This window comes from Drosophila mojavensis, unplaced genomic scaffold (assembly GCF_018153725.1).
Source record: "Drosophila mojavensis isolate 15081-1352.22 unplaced genomic scaffold, ASM1815372v1 contig_74, whole genome shotgun sequence".
In the NCBI taxonomy this organism is placed as follows: Eukaryota; Metazoa; Arthropoda; class Insecta; order Diptera; family Drosophilidae; genus Drosophila; species Drosophila mojavensis.
The window spans coordinates 19,465,153-19,485,558 of record NW_025318899.1 but is presented as its reverse complement, the minus strand read 5'-3'; the positions used below and the strand labels follow the sequence as shown (position 1 = coordinate 19,485,558).

Below are 20,406 nucleotides of genomic sequence, written 5' to 3'. Positions count from 1 at the left end.
AAAGAAGGCAGAAAATTTCTGCTGATTGAAATTGTAGTATACAGATGAACATTGCACTAGCGATGAAAGAGACTTTCCAGTTCCTGAGCTCAGAGTGCGATATAGTATTATCTTTTCTATATTGCACTCTGAGATCAGGAACTGGAACACGCTAGTGCAATGTTCATCTGTATACTACAATTACAATCAGCAATAGTTTGGGGAAGATTAAGTTTCTGACGTAGATATGGGAAGGTCACTGATGCAGTAATAATGCCCAGATCCTAGAGAATGAAATGTCAGAAATTATCGAAATTAATCTGAAATATCTGCAAGTGAAGAAGTCTGCATTCGGAATCTTGAAAGTAAAATTTTCGACTCTAAATATATTGACTCGAGTTACTCATATGTTATTTTATTATTATTTATTTTTTACCAGTAATGCTATTCTATGATATTTTTACAATGTTACATTGCGAAACAAGTAAGAAATATTTAGTCGATACTGCAGGACTACGAGATCCGTGGGACCATTTGAGGAACTGATATTTCAAATATTCTTTCCTTCTTTTCTGACAAAACTTTCGAATATAATTGTTTAATAAGTTTACTTGTATATGGACTATCTCTATCGTGACAATAACAAAAAATTGTGTATATCTACCAAAGCAGAAGTCTATAGTATTGGAAATACTCGTTTTGCAAATTTTTAGGGAGTGCACTATAGGAAATAAAGACCGAAATTTTGGCATAAACTCTAAAAGTAAAGCTATGAATTTGACATTTTGCGTAAGTAGACTAAATTAGAATTTCGGAAATTTTTTTAAACGATTCGACCTCGCCTTCAACTCCCCTTGTTAATTAATAATTCAATCATGAGTGCTTTTGACATAATTTTTACTAATATATAACATAAATATTTTTAGATAAAAATTATTAATGATGACTTACATCATATAATACAAAAATGTAAAAGTTTATGACAATCCAGTTATTACCCTATTAAAAAAATAAAATAAATAAATAAATAAATTACCAGCTAAATTTTTTTTTATTTAACATATTTGGAAAATTAACGTCAATAATATTAATATTTTTAAAATATTTCGATATTCTATTTGTCTGGATAATGTTTATCTTCGTCTTCCTTTTAAATTTTTGATTCCGCTTATATCATCCTATCGTTACTGAGGCGCGATTAACAGACTCTCAATCAGGGCAAATAGACCGCTCACTTCTCTTGAAAATTTAATTATTTTGAAGAGTTTTGTCTTTTTTAAAGACAAAGACAATGACAACAAAAGTGGATCAGATAAGTCTAATTCCCTCTGAAAAACATCCGTGATATTATTTAATCTGCTGCTCTTTCGGATATGAGAGCTTTTATAAGCGAGCTTCTGGTGCGTTTTCTTCAAGAATACTATTAACCATTAACTGGTGTCCATGGATCAAAACTATATGCACAGTTGGGATATGGAATACCAGGCATGTATATTTCAATATATAAGCGCAGAACGCTTTAAATTTGTCACTCAACTGAGTGCAAGCTTCTTTATTACCAGCTTCTTTATAGAGATTTCAAGGTTATTTCATGAGGAGCTCGGATTTTTTTTTTAAGTTTCTCATTTTCGACCCGTGAATCAATTGTTTTGAATTTTGAAAGATTCTGGCTAGTTTTTGGCAAATATGTTTATAAAATATCGACACACACAAAAGAACATAGGGATGCAAGCATAAACACGCATTAGCTGCAGTGTGGGCTTACTATGGAAACTTAATTGCTCAATAACTTTTCTTGTTGATGGACTATCTTCACATGATCGTGAATATAACATTAAAGTGCGTGTATGTGCCAAAGCAAAAGTCTCTAGTATTTGAAATACGCCTTTTACAAATATGTGTGTGAGGGGGTGGATATAGAGGTGGGGATAAATTACAACAAAAATCGAAGTAATATAAAATACACTAGCTGACCTGGCAAACGTTGCTTTGCCTCCTGCGAATGCTTATGCGCCATGGTGCATTCATCCCAGATTATAATCTTACACTGTTTCAGCACAGTGGCCATGGATGAATGCCGAAATTCATAAGATTCGTTTGACATTGGTAGCAATGAACCAACTTTACTCTCCACCAAAATTAAAGGATGCATTGTTACTAAGAGAGAGACAACAATAGCTGTTGCTGAACGTGGTCCCGGGTGTCGCTGGGTGAGAGAGACACGGCTAGTTATGTCCTTCACACAGAATCGCTATGATTTTAATGTACGAGATTTGCGACCAGAACTAGAGGTTTTGCCAGTAGAAGAGAAATCAGACTCGGTAAATGCCTATTGAACAAGAAAGAGCTTTGTCAAAAGACACCTGGAACTCGGTACGCGCTGCGAAGATGGAAAACAAGAATGAGAAACCCAACGCCCCGACATATATATATATATATATATATATATATATATATATATATATATATTTATTTATTTATTTATATATATATAGAAACCTATGTTTGGAATTGAATAGCTTGATTTCAGATTTATGTCAGATGTAAATAAAATTACAGTTTTTGTTTTTTATTTTTATTTATTTATTTATTTATTTATTTTTTGCTTTAAAAATTTGTTTCATTTGTTAATTGTCGCTCAATCTTTTTGGTATATGTTAGTCCAAGCAGACGTAGTAAGATACTAAAAATTCTGCAGTAAATAGCGTCATGAGAGCCACGTTCCAAAATTATAAGTTCTACAAGAAAGCCCGCCAACGATCACTGATCACTGATGCAGTAATAATGCCCAGATCCTAGAGAATGAAATGTCACAAATTATTGAAATTAATCATAGTTCTCTTTGCAATAATCGGCGTCTTCTTGCCGCAGAAGGTAAGTGCTTAGCATAGATCAACACTCGAAAGGGGTAAGGCGAATAGTCACCAAATGCCTTCAGATGGATCTCACACTTCATGTCGCTTTGCTATTTATTGTGGCGTTCCTATTTTTGTTGATCGGAGTCTACTTCTTGTTGATGCATTTAATAGAGCCTTTCATACAGCCATATGCCTATCTCGTCTGGCAGATATCCATTACAATAACCTTGATGTTTGTAAGTAGCTCGAATTAACGGAATGTCAAACTGTTCTACTTACATTTGTATCCTTCAGTTTGTTATGTATCATGCACAAACAATTAACGGCAGCCGATTCGCGGAGATGCGACTGCATGATTATTGTCTTGGTTCTCTGATCCTATTCCATGATTTTCTGATCATATACTGGCTAACATTGTATTGGCAAGTCTATGCTAGGTTGGCGGCAGATCCCTTATGGGGTATGCTGAGTACTGCGGCTTTGAAAAGCAACCATAATCCCAAATTCATTGATCTAAGAAACGAAGATTATAGTGGTAAGTTAATTCATTTATCCAATATGCTTGTCCTTAATGTTCTATTCGCCTTGTATAGATGATTTGGTTTATATAACCCCTAGTAGCCATCAGAATAAAGTGAGAGTAAGGAGCGGAACAACTGAGATATCGATAACCCTCGACTTTATGGCGGATGATATGAGTATGTTTTCAAACCCAGTTAAAGACAAGTTGCCTAATTTGTTTGATCCCGATCCCATTGAAAATCGTGCATATGATTTTCGAGGAAAAGATAAAGATCAATCAGATCAACAATATGTTCTTGAGCCCGATGAAAGCACAGTAAATCCAGAGGACAAAGACGCCAAGGCTTACTCGAGGAAACCAGGTAACACAACCAGATCCAATGATACTTTTCAAGAATGACGAATACTATTGATGTGAGAAAGTAAATAATAAAAAAATAAGTAAAATAACGACCGGACTACGATTTTAATCAATCTTCTACCGTGGCCCTTTCATATTTATCATTTTCTAATGTCCAATATATATAAGTAACCAACGTTTAGAATTGGATACAAAGTTCTATTTTATATTTATGTCAGATGTAAATAAAATTAGCTTTGTTATTTTAGTTATTGCTTTGCTTTAAAAAAACACTAGTTACCAGATTTGTAAATTGTCGCCCCAAATTTGTGGCATATGTTAGTAAGTTATTAAATTCTTCTCCAGTAAATGGCGTCATGAGAGCCACGTACCAAAATTATATGTACTACAAGAAAGCCCGCCAACGCTTTGCTTGCACAGTCTATAGCATATTGTTCGTGTGGCTTGCCTTGACACTTATGCAGATTGCGGTGATAGCCCTCGTGTGAGTAAAACCAATTGCAAAGAGTCTCAAGAAATGCCTCATTATGTTTTAAATTGATCCGTCTCATGCAGAATCGACGCAAGGTATTTTTTTTATATGAACTACTACATCAGCTTTATATTCTTTGGTGTGGGAATTTTACTATTTGGTTTATTTATATTGTTTGAGACGTTGCGTTTCATTATCGTGCTTAACTTTGTTCTGGCCATCATAATTGTGAGTAATGATAACAATCCCTAATTTCTCAATATGGTAAAAATCGTCTTTAAGGTTGAGTCTCAAATTATTGCGCTCTTCGCGTTAGTCGCACGTGTTTTTTGGATTGATGTTCTTGCATTCTTTTCAATTTGCTTTGTGCTGCTCTGGATATTTATTTTATTTGGTTCGATTCTTCCCAGAGATGTGGGTATTATATTGTTTATATTGAATTTTTTCATTGACTCATATTATATGTATCCCTCAGGCTGACCTTACTTTAGATGTAGCCGTAGTTTTCATTATTGCCTTCGTTTTTCTGGCAATTGGAATATTCTTTTTGATGGTGCATTTCGCTATACCTCGGACTGGGTATTACTCTTACCTAGTCTTCGAAATCGCAATTACTATTATGATACTAGCTGTAAGTCGCTGATTCATATTATATATATATATATATATATATATATATATATTTATATATATATATTTATATATATATATATATATAAATATATTTATATATATATTTATATAGCCTGTATCTGATACACACTTCTTAGTTCGTAATGTACCACGCACAAACCATCAACGGCGGTCGATTCGCGGAGATGCGGCTAAATGATGCACTTTTGGGATCATTAATTCTCTTCCACGACTTTCTCATTATTTATTGGTTAACTTTCTATTGGCAAATCTTAGTGAGACCATTCACGCCCAATAATTGGATTCTCTTGACGTACATAGAAGATGTTACTACTGTTGCACCTTGTGCTCATCAAAGTCCCGAGGTAACGGTAGGTCCGTTACCTCAAGAAACTAACGCTCCCGATAAACCTCCAGTTCAGCCGCCAGCCCCAACGCCAATTCCACCGCCAACTCAACCACCAATTCCACCGCCAACTCAACCACCAATTCCACCGCCAACTCAACCACCAATTCCACCGCCAACTCAACCACCAATTCCACCGCCAACTCAACCACCAATTCCACCGCCAACTCAACCACCAACTCAACCGCCAACCAAACCGCCAATCAAACCGCCAGTTCGACCGCCAGTTCGACCGCCAGTTCGACCGCCAGTTCGACCGCCTAAACCTCCAGTTAAACCATGGACATGGGGTTAGAAAGCAGTAAACCGTGAGACAAAAAACCAAGCAGAACATTAAGGCAACCAGATCATCGTCCACTTAAGCACCATGCATCAAGCTAAACCAGGCATATCTGGTGAAGACATTTAAATCGATGATGCTATTTCAGGTCAAAATCAATGGAGAAACGGGACGTAGGAATGGGGTACGTAGGCACCGAGATCAGAAACAACGGAGACTTTTAGCTGACAAACAAACGGATGCTAATAACAAATGCGGACTTACCGCAGTTTTCGCTAGAGGATACGAAAAGAAGTAACGGTTGAAAATATAAACCGTGTTGCAAACATGAAAAAAGAAAGGCAGAAAATTCTGCTGATTGAAATTGTAGTATACAGATGAACATTGCACTAGCGATGAAAGAGACTTTCCAGTTCCTGAGCTCAGAGTGCGATATAGTATTATCTTTTCTATATTGCACTCTGAGATCAGGAACTGGAACACGCTAGTGCAATGTTCATCTGTATACTACAATTACAATCAGCAATAGTTTGGGGAAGATTAAGTTTCTGACGTAGATATGGGAAGGTCACTGATGCAGTAATAATGCCCAGATCCTAGAGAATGAAATGTCAGAAATTATCGAAATTAATCTGAAATATCTGCAAGTGAAGAAGTCTGCATTCGGAATCTTGAAAGTAAAATTTTCGACTCTAAATATATTGACTCGAGTTACTCATATGTTATTTTATTATTATTTATTTTTTACCAGTAATGCTATTCTATGATATTTTTACAATGTTACATTGCGAAACAAGTAAGAAATATTTAGTCGATACTGCAGGACTACGAGATCCGTGGGACCATTTGAGGAACTGATATTTCAAATATTCTTTCCTTCTTTTCTGACAAAACTTTCGAATATAATTGTTTAATAAGTTTACTTGTATATGGACTATCTCTATCGTGACAATAACAAAAAATTGTGTATATCTACCAAAGCAGAAGTCTATAGTATTGGAAATACTCGTTTTGCAAATTTTTAGGGAGTGCACTATAGGAAATAAAGACCGAAATTTTGGCATAAACTCTAAAAGTAAAGCTATGAATTTGACATTTTGCGTAAGTAGACTAAATTAGAATTTCGGAAATTTTTTTAAACGATTCGACCTCGCCTTCAACTCCCCTTGTTAATTAATAATTCAATCATGAGTGCTTTTGACATAATTTTTACTAATATATAACATAAATATTTTTAGATAAAAATTATTAATGATGACTTACATCATATAATACAAAAATGTAAAAGTTTATGACAATCCAGTTATTACCCTATTAAAAAAAATAAATAAATAAATAAATAAATTACCAGCTAAATTTTTTTTTATTTAACATATTTGGAAAATTAACGTCAATAATATTAATATTTTTAAAATATTTCGATATTCTATTTGTCTGGATAATGTTTATCTTCGTCTTCCTTTTAAATTTTTGATTCCGCTTATATCATCCTATCGTTACTGAGGCGCGATTAACAGACTCTCAATCAGGGCAAATAGACCGCTCACTTCTCTTGAAAATTTAATTATTTTGAAGAGTTTTGTCTTTTTTAAAGACAAAGACAATGACAACAAAAGTGGATCAGATAAGTCTAATTCCCTCTGAAAAACATCCGTGATATTATTTAATCTGCTGCTCTTTCGGATATGAGAGCTTTTATAAGCGAGCTTCTGGTGCGTTTTCTTCAAGAATACTATTAACCATTAACTGGTGTCCATGGATCAAAACTATATGCACAGTTGGGATATGGAATACCAGGCATGTATATTTCAATATATAAGCGCAGAACGCTTTAAATTTGTCACTCAACTGAGTGCAAGCTTCTTTATTACCAGCTTCTTTATAGAGATTTCAAGGTTATTTCATGAGGAGCTCGGATTTTTTTTTTAAGTTTCTCATTTTCGACCCGTGAATCAATTGTTTTGAATTTTGAAAGATTCTGGCTAGTTTTTGGCAAATATGTTTATAAAATATCGACACACACAAAAGAACATAGGGATGCAAGCATAAACACGCATTAGCTGCAGTGTGGGCTTACTATGGAAACTTAATTGCTCAATAACTTTTCTTGTTGATGGACTATCTTCACATGATCGTGAATATAACATTAAAGTGCGTGTATGTGCCAAAGCAAAAGTCTCTAGTATTTGAAATACGCCTTTTACAAATATGTGTGTGAGGGGGTGGATATAGAGGTGGGGATAAATTACAACAAAAATCGAAGTAATATAAAATACACTAGCTGACCTGGCAAACGTTGCTTTGCCTCCTGCGAATGCTTATGCGCCATGGTGCATTCATCCCAGATTATAATCTTACACTGTTTCAGCACAGTGGCCATGGATGAATGCCGAAATTCATAAGATTCGTTTGACATTGGTAGCAATGAACCAACTTTACTCTCCACCAAAATTAAAGGATGCATTGTTACTAAGAGAGAGACAACAATAGCTGTTGCTGAACGTGGTCCCGGGTGTCGCTGGGTGAGAGAGACACGGCTAGTTATGTCCTTCACACAGAATCGCTATGATTTTAATGTACGAGATTTGCGACCAGAACTAGAGGTTTTGCCAGTAGAAGAGAAATCAGACTCGGTAAATGCCTATTGAACAAGAAAGAGCTTTGTCAAAAGACACCTGGAACTCGGTACGCGCTGCGAAGATGGAAAACAAGAATGAGAAACCCAACGCCCCGACATATATATATATATATATATATATATATATATATATATATATATATATTTATTTATTTATTTATATATATATAGAAACCTATGTTTGGAATTGAATAGCTTGATTTCAGATTTATGTCAGATGTAAATAAAATTACAGTTTTTGTTTTTTATTTTTATTTATTTATTTATTTATTTATTTTTTGCTTTAAAAATTTGTTTCATTTGTTAATTGTCGCTCAATCTTTTTGGTATATGTTAGTCCAAGCAGACGTAGTAAGATACTAAAAATTCTGCAGTAAATAGCGTCATGAGAGCCACGTTCCAAAATTATAAGTTCTACAAGAAAGCCCGCCAACGCTTTGCTTGTACAGTCTATAGCATATTGTTCGTGTGGCTTGCCTTGACACTTATACAGATTGCAGCGATACCCCTCGTGTGAGTAAAACCAATTGTAAAGAGTCTCAAGAAATGCCTCATTATGTTTCAATTTGATCCGTCTCATGCAGAATGGACGCAAGGTATTTATTTGATAGGCACTACTACATCAGCATTATTTTCTTTGGTGTGGGAATTTTAATATTTGGTTTATTTATATTGTTTGAGACGTTGCGTTTCACTAGCGTGCTTAACGTCGTTCTGGCCATCATAATTGTGAGTAATGATAACAATCCCTAATTTCTCAATATGGTAAAAATCGTCTTTAAGGTTGAGTCTCAAATTATTGCGCTCTTCGCGTTAGTCGCACGTGTTTTCTGGATAGATTTTCTTGCATTCTTCTTAATTTGCCTTGTGCTGCTCTGGATATTTATTTTAATTGCTTCGGTTCTACCCAGAGATGTAGGTAATATATTTTATTTTACTGTCCTTAGACTCATATTATATATCACTCAGGTTGACCTGACTCTAGATTTAGCCGTAGTTTTCATTAATGCCTTCATTTTTCTGGCAATTGGAATATACTTTTTGATGGTGCATTTCGCTGTACCTCGGACTGGGTATTACTCTTATCTAGTCTTCGAAATCGCAATTACTATTATGATACTAGCTGTAAGTCGCTGATTCATATTATATATATAGCCTGTATCTGATACACACTTCTTAGTTCGTAATGTACCACGCACAAACCATCAACGGCGGTCGATTCGCGGAGATGCGGCTAAATGATGCACTTTTGGGATCATTAATTCTCTTCCACGACTTTCTCATTATTTATTGGTTAACTTTCTATTGGCAAATCTTAGTGAGACCATTCACGCCCAATAATTGGATTCTCTTGGCGAACATAGAAGATGTTACTAATGTTGCACCTTGTGCTTATCAAAGATTCGATGTATTTTCGTTACCTCAAGCAACTACTCAACCGCCAACTCAACGGCCAACTCAACCGCCAACTCAACCACCAACTCAACCGCCAACCAAACCGCCAACCAAACCGCCAACCAAACCGCCAACCAAACCGCCAACCAAACGGCCAACTCGACCGCCAACAACCGAACCGAAAACTTATTTGATTATATATTCATATACACGTTTATCATGGCCATGGCTACGGAGATCAGCAACAACGGAGACTCTTAGCTGACAAACAAACGGATGCTAATAACAAATGCGGACTAACCTCAGTTTTCGCTAGAGGATACGAAAAGAAGTAACGGTTGAAAATAAAAACCGTGCTGCAAACATGAAAAAAGAAAGGAAGAAAATTCTGCTGATTGTAATTGTAGTATACAGATGGACATTGCACTAGCGATGAAAGAGTCTTTCCAGTTCCTGAGCTCAGAGTGCGATATAGAGAAGATAGTATCCAATAGTTTGGGGAAGATAAAGTTAAAGTTGCTGATAGAAACGAAGATATGGGAAGGTCACTGATGCAGTAATAATGCCCAGATCCTAGAGAATGAAATGTCACAAATTATTGAAATTAATCTGAAATATAATTATATAATAATATATAATATATAATATAATTGTTTAATAAGTTTACTTGTATATTGACTATCTGTACACAAGTTATAGATCGTGACAATAGCAAACAAATGTGTATATTTACCAAAGCAGAAGTCTCTAGTACTTGAAATATTCATTTTGCAAATTTTTAGGGAATGGTGAATTTGGGGATGATGGGTGGATTATAACAAACAAGTAAGAAAGCTTTAGTCGAGACTGCACAACTACGAGATCCCCTCAACCCTTCGAGCAACTGATATTTCAATAATTATTCGCACACACACACACATACACGCACACACACAGGCACCCACGCATAAACACGTATGGGCTGCAGTGTGCGCTTACTAGGAGAAATTAATTGTTTATTAACTTTTCTTGCGGATATACTATCTTCATGAAACTTTTAAATCATGATTATAATAGTGAAATGAGTATATTTGCCAAAGCACAAGTCTATAGTGCTTGAAATACGCTGTTTACAAATGTAGTAGTAAGAGGGAAGATATAAGGGTTGGGGGTGAATTAGAACATAAACCGAAACTATTTAAAATACATAAAATCTAAAGATGTAGGAGGTATAATTTTATAACTGATTTTCGTCAAGGGTTTTTAATAACAGGGCCAAATGGACTGAGCTCGTCACCCTGATCAAAACTATATATACTTTGTGGAGTCTGTCACGCCTCCTTCTGCCTGTTACATACATTTCAATAAAACCATTATACACTGATTTCCTATTTCTAATGGGTTCAGGGTATAAAAAATCACTATATCTTCAGGTCCGACTTGCCACGCCCTTAATGAACGTAGTGACATAATTTTTTTGTCATTTATAGAATCACAACATTAGCATATGTGCGAAATTTCAGTATTTTTAAAACTCGTGGAGATACAGTTTTATCCGATTCGCCACGCCCTCAATGGGCGTAGATATATCCGCCATAGCTCGAGATCTTGGGTAGTCGACACGCATATCGCATTTCGGAAAATGCGTTTGCTGATTGAGCCGAAGATGTGGGAAAAGTCACTGATGAACTTGTCCAAGACTCACCCATAGATATTCATTACGGCTGGAACGGAATTCTAGAAGAAAAGTCCGAAGACGCTGGGGCACATCATGCAGAGAATACAGCTAAAATAGTTGGCAGCCTTAATTATACTGACAGAATACCAAACGACACAGATAGCACTAAAGTTACTATAGATGACAACATTGATGAATCTGGTGTTCCGATGTTTGCGGGTGGTGTCGACACAGCGGACACTGACTTAGATGCAGCCGACGGCACAGTTAGTTATATTGATATGAAAGGTAGGGGAGTCATTACACATGGATACTCCGGAGCAAATGCAATACCCTTTGTAGAAAGAAGCACTGAACGCTCTATAAGAATGGAGACTAGGGATCCTAGTGCTGAGAATGTCTTAGGTCCATATGACCAAGTCCAAGGTCCCTATTGACACGAATGATTCATTGAATTTATATACACGCAGATAGCAGTGATTTCTTCCAAATGATACAAACATACATACACGCATACCATTAGTATTATTTCATAACAGGTGACCAAAAGATTTATCACTCTGAAAGTCAAGCCCCAGCTACCTGTTCAACGAACTCCACTGTAAAAATAAACCGTTCGACCAATTACGGTCAGCCCACGTGCAGACCCCATAAAAACGTACTTGTACTTCACATAACATACATACAGAAATACATTTGCATATGCATATGCCCATACCCTTACCCATGACACATATTTACACGTGTGCACACGTAGCCAGGCCCACATCGGCTATCTTGGCCAATCCAGGCGCATTTACAGTTTGAATAAACTTAATAAAAGGAATACCATATCAAAAGTCTAATAATTTGGGAGGTCTGCAAGTCTATATAAATGAAGTTTTGAATTGACCATATTAGAGAATCTGCAATTGCATATCAATTCTATATAAATATTGTAAATACATATTTTCATAGAATCTATTGAAAATACTTAGTAAGATTATTGAAAATAAAAATACAATCTCGTTATTCTGTTACAATTTGCTGAAACGGTCTATTAAATATTTTTTTAATTTGATTAAGAATGGACTTTCTATAAAAATATACAATTGGTGTTCTTTTGTTTTCGATTTTAAAAATTGAATATGGTATTGAAAAATAATATGGAATTTTAATATAGTATTTTCAACTCGGAAATGCTTTATCTATTGATTAATACGTTCAATTTGTTCATATTTTTGTATTATTTGACAGTGAAATTAAAATAGAATTGATAGTTTAGATAAGTCATTTTCCGATTTCATGAAAATTGGATTTTCTTTAAAAATATATAATTAACTATTATTTGCTTTTCAAAATGCTATATTTAATTAATTTATAAAAATGTGTAGAATTGAGTATAGGCATTGGCTTCACTATAATCAATAGAGCTTCGTTTGCAGAGTATGCAATAGTCGACTGATAAATGCAAATAATATTTCCCTTGCGTCTTATTTGATTTTGTGCTGTGCAGCAAATCATGGCAAGAACGTAAAACACGACCGCGACACCAAGCCCAACGTTGACTGCAACTGCTGCTGGTGTTAATGTCATTACCAGCTTTCAGAGACGCCGCCTGCTCCCCCTCCCCTCCTCCCTTGCTGACAGTTTAGCTGGCAGTCACTCATGACTGTGACCTGAACCAGATACACGATGCACGATAATATAATTTATGGCCCTGTTTTGGTGTTTGTTGCTCCGCTGCATTTTGCTATGTTTGATGCGGCGTGTTACAACGTCCGTCCGTCTGTCCGTCCGTCTGGCCGTTCGACTCTCAGTCGGAGAGTCGACTCACCAACAAATCGTACATTTGAATACAAATTGCAGCATTACCATCTGAGCAGCGCACAAGCCTCAACAAAAGTGTTAAATTTGACATGAAATTATTTATGCCAATACGTGAGCGAACATTACCTGCTTGAGCATTCCAATTCCCTGTGCAGTTAAGAGACATTACAGTTTTCGATTCCGATTTGTTATATTTGTTTACCATACTTGACAATATTTATTTATTAATTTCATTATTTAATTAATTCGTGAAGTTCATTTAGTTTTAGATGCTAGCTGCCCTATATGTATGTAATTAGTTTCATTCTATGTTTTTCTTTTCTTTTCATTTCATTTGCTTTGGAATTTCAATTTAATATAATCTTTTTATTCACTACTTATATGTAGCTGTAGTAACTGCAACATTTTATGAGCTAACTGTGCTTGATCAAGAGGTGCCACTGCAATTGAAACCAATTCTTTAACATTATGTTAATCTCAATAAACTTTAATCAATATGAAATCAAATGCAAATAAGTGAAATAATTCATCTGTAGACTCTTTTCTGAGGCTTATCGGCGAGGCAATAAGCTGGACAAACATGTTGATCCAGTGCTACTCATATCTTGGCCAGATATTGTTGTCGAATTAACTGTTTGCTAGGCTGGCCACAGACAGCCTCACGTTCTTTGGGTCAACATCACGATCGTCCCATTCAAGGACAACAAACAGTTTGAACTTAAATACCAAGTCAAGGAAGTAAAATGAAAAGTTAGAGTAAAAGTGAAAGTGAAATAAAACAAAAAATGGTAATAATTAAATTTTTGATTTGCTTGAATGGTTGGTTCTAGCATTATATTTCTTTTTAAATATTTTTTGCGATATTATTTAGTAACATTTAGGCATAATCGATAGGCAATTTGTTAAAATTACGTTTTACAGATACAATAAATAATACTCAGTCTTGCATAATACATGATATATATATATATATATAACAAATAACTAAAACGAACTCAAATCATTTACACATATAGGCTATAGGATTTATGCTTTTTTTTTTTTTTTTGCTGTCGAGTGTGCTGCTCTATATAGGACTCTACTAGGACTCACCCGACTCGCAGGTGGGGACAGACGATTCAGCTATTTACAAGTGACTAAGCATGTAAGCATGATCTCCGAGCCCCGAACTATGCCCAATTTTCCCCAAATTCCCAATTCTCTCTGTCCCTCTCCCTCTCCCTCTCCCTTTCCTTTCCCTCTCGCTCTCTGTCTCGGTTGGCTCTTTAGTTGCTGGGCAATCACGCGGCAACAACAACCACCAATGAGGCGCAATCGTCGTCAGCAGCTGCTGCCGGCAGCAAAGTCGACGTTGCTGTGGATGTCGCATTTCGATGCTCCACGTCCAGCTCCAGCTCATTCCGCAGCTCCTGCTCATCCGGCATGTTAATGCAAATGGTTGGCGAGGCTTTGTCCTCTGTCTGTGCCTGTGCCTGTGCCTGCGCCTGCATCTGTGTCTGTGTCTGTGCCTGATCGACTGTTGCTGACAGTTTGCACTTTTGCAGCTTCTTCTTCGGGCTCTGCTGCACTGCGTCCTTTGCCCAGCCGCTAATGCACGCACGTTGATTATTGTGACTGTGACTGTGATGATGATGATGATGATGCACAGCCGCCAGACTGGGGTACACAAACTTCATGCCGTAGGCGAAATGGCGCGGCTGATGATGCAGCGCCTCGTCGTAGCTGGGCAGCCCGGTGGCAATTGTATAACAGGGTGGCGATTCAATTTGATAGAAGCCCGCCTCATTGGCCCCGCCAGGTGAGCTGCCATTGCCGCTGCCGCTGCCATTGCCGGGCACCTGCTGCAGCAATCGGCTGGCGTCGCAGCTGATCAGGTGATGGCTGGCTCCATGCGAGGAGTACGAGTCGCTGGCCGCATGCAGCTGTGCGCGTATGTCCTTGTCTGCAAATACGAAAAGAGGTTGAAAGTTGGTTAGTTGTTGCTTCCATTTCTTTGCCGTATCTGCTCCGTATCTGCTGTCCAGCTTTGACTTTGACTTTGACAAACGTCTCATTAGTTTGTTTGTTGGGACTACACACACACACACACACACTCGCTCACACTGAAGGGACACTTGTTGGATTGGCTTAGAGGGGGCATAGGGAGAGGAGTTTGCCATTAAATTCAATTTAGCGTAAAGGCGCAAACGCTTGAACTTTGTGAATGGCAGGACATGAACAGGATCCTCTCCAGCTTTTATTAAAAAAAATACAAAAAATGCGAAAACAAAAAAAGAGGAAAACAGAAAACAGCATAAGCCCGGACAGAAAAGTGCGACAGAGAGAGAGAGAGAGAGAGGGAGAAAAAACTTTTGTGCCGACCGGAAGTGCCTGCGAGTTTGGCCGGACAGGCAAAAGTTTCTCATGCACAACAACCAACTGTCCGGCCGACTGTCCGTCCGTCCGTCCATCCGACTGACTGACAACAACAGCAAGCTGGCAATAAGCTGGCCGGAAGTGCGCGCGTGGCACAAATGAAACGAAAATACGAATTACGGAAAAAGAGCGAAATAAATATTAAAGAAGATGCAGCAATGTAGAGAAAAGCTCCGCCCGTAAAGTATGCAACGCGAAATGGGAAATTTTGTTGCATTCATCAGTTTTCACTCTTGAAAAGAAAAGTCGCTTTAAGCCAAACCTGAATGGATGGAGAGATTATTTGTGTAGTGCCCGAAATGAACAGCTCGTGGAAACATCGCCCAACAGAGGAGCTTATCCAGATATATCCACTATATAATTGTAAGCTTTTGTCAATTTGAAGGTGGCTTTTATTGTTTACCCTTGCCACAAATTGTTGCGGTTATTAAATGCAATTTAAGCTGCATTTATTAAATGAAAGCCTCCTCCTGCAGGCAGCAGCTGAATACGGCATTTTTTCGCATTGTCAGTGCAAGCAATTATTATTTATATTTTAAGCTTATTTTTACGATTTTTTTTTTTTATAAATTTCAATTGAAATTAATTTAAATTTTTTTTGTGCTGCGTTCAATTCGCTTTTCTGTTTGTTGTGTGCTCAGAAATATTTTGGCCACATGGATTCCATTAAAGCAACTGTGCCACCTATTTTTGATGGGTGGGGGGGATGGTGTAGGGCGGAGGTACGTAGCAGACGAGGAGGCGTGGCACAGCAAAAATTGGCGCATTACAATATTAAAATCCCCAGCCCGACAGCAGTCACACAGTCGGAGCCCCACTCGCACTCATACTGGCAGCAGTCACTGTGCTGCTGGCGGCGGCTGTTGATTTATTGTTATATCTGTAGTGCAAGCTCGTATATTTTTTGGGTGCCGAGGACTCTCGCAAAGAGCCATTTGACTTTTGTTTTATTTTTTGATAGACAGACGGCAAACACGACGGCCAAGCACATAGTAGTCCGCAGTGGGCGTGGCACACACACGCACACACACACACACATGCCATGGGATTCATATTTTATGCAAGTGTTGGGGCAGTCCACAGCATGCAAAGGAGCTAAAAAACAGAAACCAAAAAAAAAATGGAAGGAAGCAGCAGAACTGGCAGCTGCAGCAGTAGTTGGGAAAAAAATTAGCACGCCATTTGTTTTTGGCTTTTGTTACATTTGTGGCATGTTTTTTCATTTCGGCTGATGCGCCCCAATGTATGCAACAATTTAAATTCATTGCAATGAGCTGACGAATGCTGAAGAGCCCAACAATTGAGCTCGATTCGCATTGTGTTTCTTTTATTTACTAGACATGTGAATGGGTGTGTGTGTGTGTGTGTGTGTACGTATGAGTATTTATATATTGCATTTCATAAATGTTTGTTAATTTTTTAACACGCTCAACGGTTCGAGGGCAGCTTTTATTACATTTAATCGCTTTCGCAGCTGATGTCAATGAAAACTGATTGTTGAGTGGAGCAGCTCAAATTAAATTTCGCACTGCTCGTACCGCTGCCATTTTTTGGAGAGCTCTGCACAAATTGAATCTGGTTCAATTCAATAAGCTGCGCACACTAAATGCTCTCGAGCAACAAAGCAATTTGGTTAATTACAATTCGCCATTTGCGTTCAGCTAACTGAAAGCCAAAAAGCCAGCCAAACACGGTAACTAAAATATACAAAACATGAGCTGGTTGCAGGTGGAGCCAGCTAGGTGGAGCTGGAGCTAGTTCCGCGTCCTGCCACAGAAGCCATTAAAAATTGAAAAGACTCGCAAAACTGAGGGAAAGTTGTGACCGTTAGTTTTTCCCTTTTTTTCTGCCTCTCTCTCTATATCTCTCTCTCTATCTCTCTTTCTCTCTCTTTGGTTTTCTGAGGGCAAATTTTTGTGCTACGCTTAATTACATTTTTAACGGATGTAAATTATGCACAACCTATACAACATAATAAACAGTGGCAGCAGCTCCTGTTTCGTCCTGTTTCGCTTTAATTCACAAGTGCCTGGCGCCGCTGGCTGTTGTCCTGTTAATAAATTCAGTTGTGTGCGGCTCTAATTGATAACAAGCCAAAAACTTGCTACACGTCGAAACAGTGTGCGTGTGTGTGTGAGTGTGCGTGTGTGTGTGTGAGTATAGCCTTGCTTAATAAATAAACTGTAAGACCAAAGCAGAGGCTGCCTGGCATCTACGGCTCGTTAAGTATTTATAAGGTAAGCACACTCTGTGTGCTTGTAGCCAGCCAGCTGGGCAGACAGGTAGGTCGGCACGAGCGAGGGGGCGGGGCACACGTAGCCAGCATTAAACGCAGAAAAGCGTGCTACGAAAATCGAGCAAACTTAAGCCAAAGTTGCTTAATTATAAATGACACACGTGTGGCAGAGGCAGCGCACTGAGCTGCAGCAACCACAGCTAGACACACTCTACATAAATATATAGATATACACGTATGTGTATCTGTGTATGTGTGTGTGTGTGTGTGTGCTATCTATGTAGGCCAGTCTAACACGTAGCACGTAATACAGAGCCAAAAAGTAAAACCAAACACGACACTAACGAAACTAATTAGACGCACAGGCGCCCCAAAAAAAAAAAAAAAAAAAAAAAAAAAAAAGCAGCTAGCACACATATCGCTCAAAGCTCAAATTGATATTTTACGTAGTGGCCCGGCCCTTACCACTAACTAAAGTCCCGCTAGCCGCTGCTTTGCTCTCGGGTTAACATTGTTTTGGGGCGGAAAGTTTTTAAGGCTCGTTAGCACGAAATTGACAGTTTGACAGTTGAGTTGGCCATACTTTAATGCCACGGCCTTTGGCCCGGCCCACAACTTGTACAACACACGCTCGATCTCTGTCTCTCTCCCTCACTCTCTCTCTCTCACTCGCTCTCTCTCTTTGTTGGCCTAAATAAATCATTTGGCTAAATTGGTCTGCAAAAAGTTTGACACTCGAGTTGAGACTTGTTTAGTTTTCGTACTCTCCAGGTTTAGCGTGTGTGTGTGCTTGTCTGTGTGTGTGTGTGTGTGTGTGTGTGCACAGCTCGTTTGCTTCTAATTATGTGTAAAGTGCCTAAGCATATGATTTACTTTGCGCTATTTGTTTGCAAGCTCTTGGCCCAAACCAGCCGAACGAGCAACAGGTTTCTGGCCAATAACTGGATTTAGTTCAAGCCGTTGTTTAAGCCAGCATTTATGAACTTTTGGCCATATGACTCGCCAGCTTATCAGCTAATATATATCTATGTTTTTATTTCATTGGCCTCTGTTGCTGCTGTAACTGCGATAAGACTGAATTACCCCATTATAATAATGCTCATATATCACTCAGCTCAGTTGAATTTTTTGTCCACTTTCCTGCTGCCACAGACAATTTAACGCCATTCTCACACACTCTCTCTCTCTCTCTCTCTGTCTCTGTCTCTCTCTGAAAGAGAAACAAATTTCGCACAGCTTCCACATTATCACGCTCGTAAAGGGGGCGCACGGCTGGGCGGGGCAGCTGGGTCAGTTGAATATTATAAATATGCAGCGCATATATTTTGTGGCATCATAAACTTGTGTATCTAAAATTACAACGGCCAAAGCCATGGGAATTCGAGGCGGCTGACAATTTCGAAGCGCGCCAAAATTTATGAGACTTACGGCCATAACCGAGGGGCGTATGGGGCGCGTAGGTGCGTGGGTGTGTGTGCGTGTGAGTGTTGCTTTTCTGCATTTTATATTGTTTAGCCTGGCAGCCAAAACAGCTGGATAAATGGCCGTTGATAAGGTCGTAGCCCCACATTTTGATTAGAGTCACAAAGTCAGCACATGAACACGGTGGGTGGAGCGGTAGGGAGGGTTGGGGGGACAGATCGAGGGCTGCTCAATGAGTACTTACTGCATTTCTTCCAGGTCCTGAACTTGCGATAGAAGTAACAGCTAAACATGATGAACACCAGGGAGAGCACCACCAGCGAGGTGACAACGCCAATCCACAGATAGTTGACAATGGCGTGCATGTCGGCATCGCCAAAGATCTGCTCCCAGGTGGAATTGGCATCGGCATCGGCATTGTGCTCCCGCAGATCGGCCAGATCGAGCACCACCGAATTGGACAGCTGCTCGGTGCTGATGCTGGCCGGGGGCGCGGAGTCGTAGCTGCCGGCCGCATTCCCAATCCGCTGCAGCAGTGTGTTGAACGAGTGCAGCGCATCGATGTGGCGCAGATCGTGCGCTGTGGGTATCTCGAATGTGATTTGATTCTGCTGCATGTGCTCGGCGATGGCAGCGGGACTCATGCTGCTGGCCGGTGCCGAGATGAACTCCGCATAGAGCTCCCCGCTGCTGGGCATCGTTGTTGTCTCTGGCAGCGGATAATCCGTGGTGCTGGCTAGTGACATGTCTGCTGTCATGACTGAGGCTTTCCTGATTTTGTATTTTCTTTTCTTGTATTTACTTTTTATTTAACTGTTTGCCACTGTTAGCACTGATTCGCTATTGTTGCTGCTGCTGTCGATGTTGTTAATGTTGTTGGCACACGCGTCACGACACGTAAACAAAACGGAGTCTATAAATAGTCATTGGTCGAACTCCCGAATACGAATATTGTATTTATTTTCGTCTGCAATTTGGCCCGCGCACTGCGTCCGTTCGCTGGAGCGGCTCGTGGTTGACTGAATTGCCTCTCGTGCTGCGAGCGGAAGGTAAAGTTTGTGCCCAACACGCAACGAGTGGAATGCACACGCAGAGAGCGACAGCCGGCTGTAGTGAGTGGCCACACACCCTCTCACTCGCTCGCTCTCACTGGCGCGGGGATATTTTCACGCTCAATTTTATAGCTCACTCGGAGTTGGGCTCACAGCTGAGTTGAGATGCTTCAACTCCTCAAGTCCTTGCCTTGCTTTGCCTTAAAGAAGCGTTTTGCAATTTTTGCCGCATGTTTTTTTTTTTTTTTTTTTTAAATGTTTAACGTCCTCA

The 20,406-nt window shown here is 38.8% G+C and overlaps 3 protein-coding genes and 1 long non-coding RNA gene across 6 annotated transcripts; 3 read left to right on the top strand and 1 right to left on the bottom strand.

The window, feature by feature from the left end:
• Positions 1–23: 23 nt before the first annotated feature.
• Positions 24–747, top strand: LOC122757533. Its single transcript, XR_006357592.1, has 2 exons — positions 24–344; positions 419–747. It is a non-coding gene; the product is annotated as an uncharacterized LOC122757533 (long non-coding RNA).
• A 1,810-nt stretch (positions 748–2,557) lies between these two features.
• LOC6587066 lies at positions 2,558–6,491 on the top strand. Of its 3 annotated transcripts, XR_006357590.1 has the most exons (9): positions 2,558–2,853; positions 2,918–3,073; positions 3,132–3,372; positions 3,431–4,204; positions 4,276–4,420; positions 4,475–4,606; positions 4,668–4,823; positions 4,963–6,188; positions 6,263–6,491. XR_006357590.1 is itself a non-coding variant. In XM_044009874.1 (8 exons), exons 4-8 carry the CDS (start codon positions 4,077–4,079, stop codon positions 5,524–5,526), a joined length of 1,125 nt encoding a protein of 374 aa, XP_043865809.1. In that variant the 5' UTR covers positions 2,558–2,853; positions 2,918–3,073; positions 3,132–3,372; positions 3,431–4,076; the 3' UTR covers positions 5,527–6,231. The 3 variants fall into 3 exon arrangements, 1 of the variants encoding a protein (XP_043865809.1); XM_044009874.1 differs by lacking the exon at positions 6,263–6,491 and having other exon boundaries at positions 4,963–6,231; XR_006357591.1 differs by lacking the exons at positions 4,276–4,420; positions 4,475–4,606; positions 4,668–4,823; positions 6,263–6,491 and having other exon boundaries at positions 2,568–2,853; positions 5,102–6,231.
• A 1,880-nt stretch (positions 6,492–8,371) lies between these two features.
• On the top strand, positions 8,372–10,205 carry LOC122757532. The gene is made up of 5 exons (XM_044009875.1): positions 8,372–8,662; positions 8,734–8,878; positions 8,933–9,064; positions 9,119–9,274; positions 9,330–10,205. Exons 1-5 carry the CDS (start codon positions 8,535–8,537, stop codon positions 9,807–9,809), a joined length of 1,041 nt encoding a protein of 346 aa, XP_043865810.1. The 5' UTR covers positions 8,372–8,534; the 3' UTR covers positions 9,810–10,205.
• A 3,117-nt stretch (positions 10,206–13,322) lies between these two features.
• Positions 13,323–20,115, bottom strand: LOC6582986 (protein commissureless 1). Its single transcript, XM_002008631.4, has 2 exons — positions 19,328–20,115; positions 13,323–14,952 (listed from the first exon to the last, which is right to left on the bottom strand). Exons 1-2 carry the CDS (start codon positions 19,839–19,841, stop codon positions 14,291–14,293), a joined length of 1,176 nt encoding a protein of 391 aa, XP_002008667.2. The 5' UTR covers positions 19,842–20,115; the 3' UTR covers positions 13,323–14,290.
• Positions 20,116–20,406: the final 291 nt, after the last annotated feature.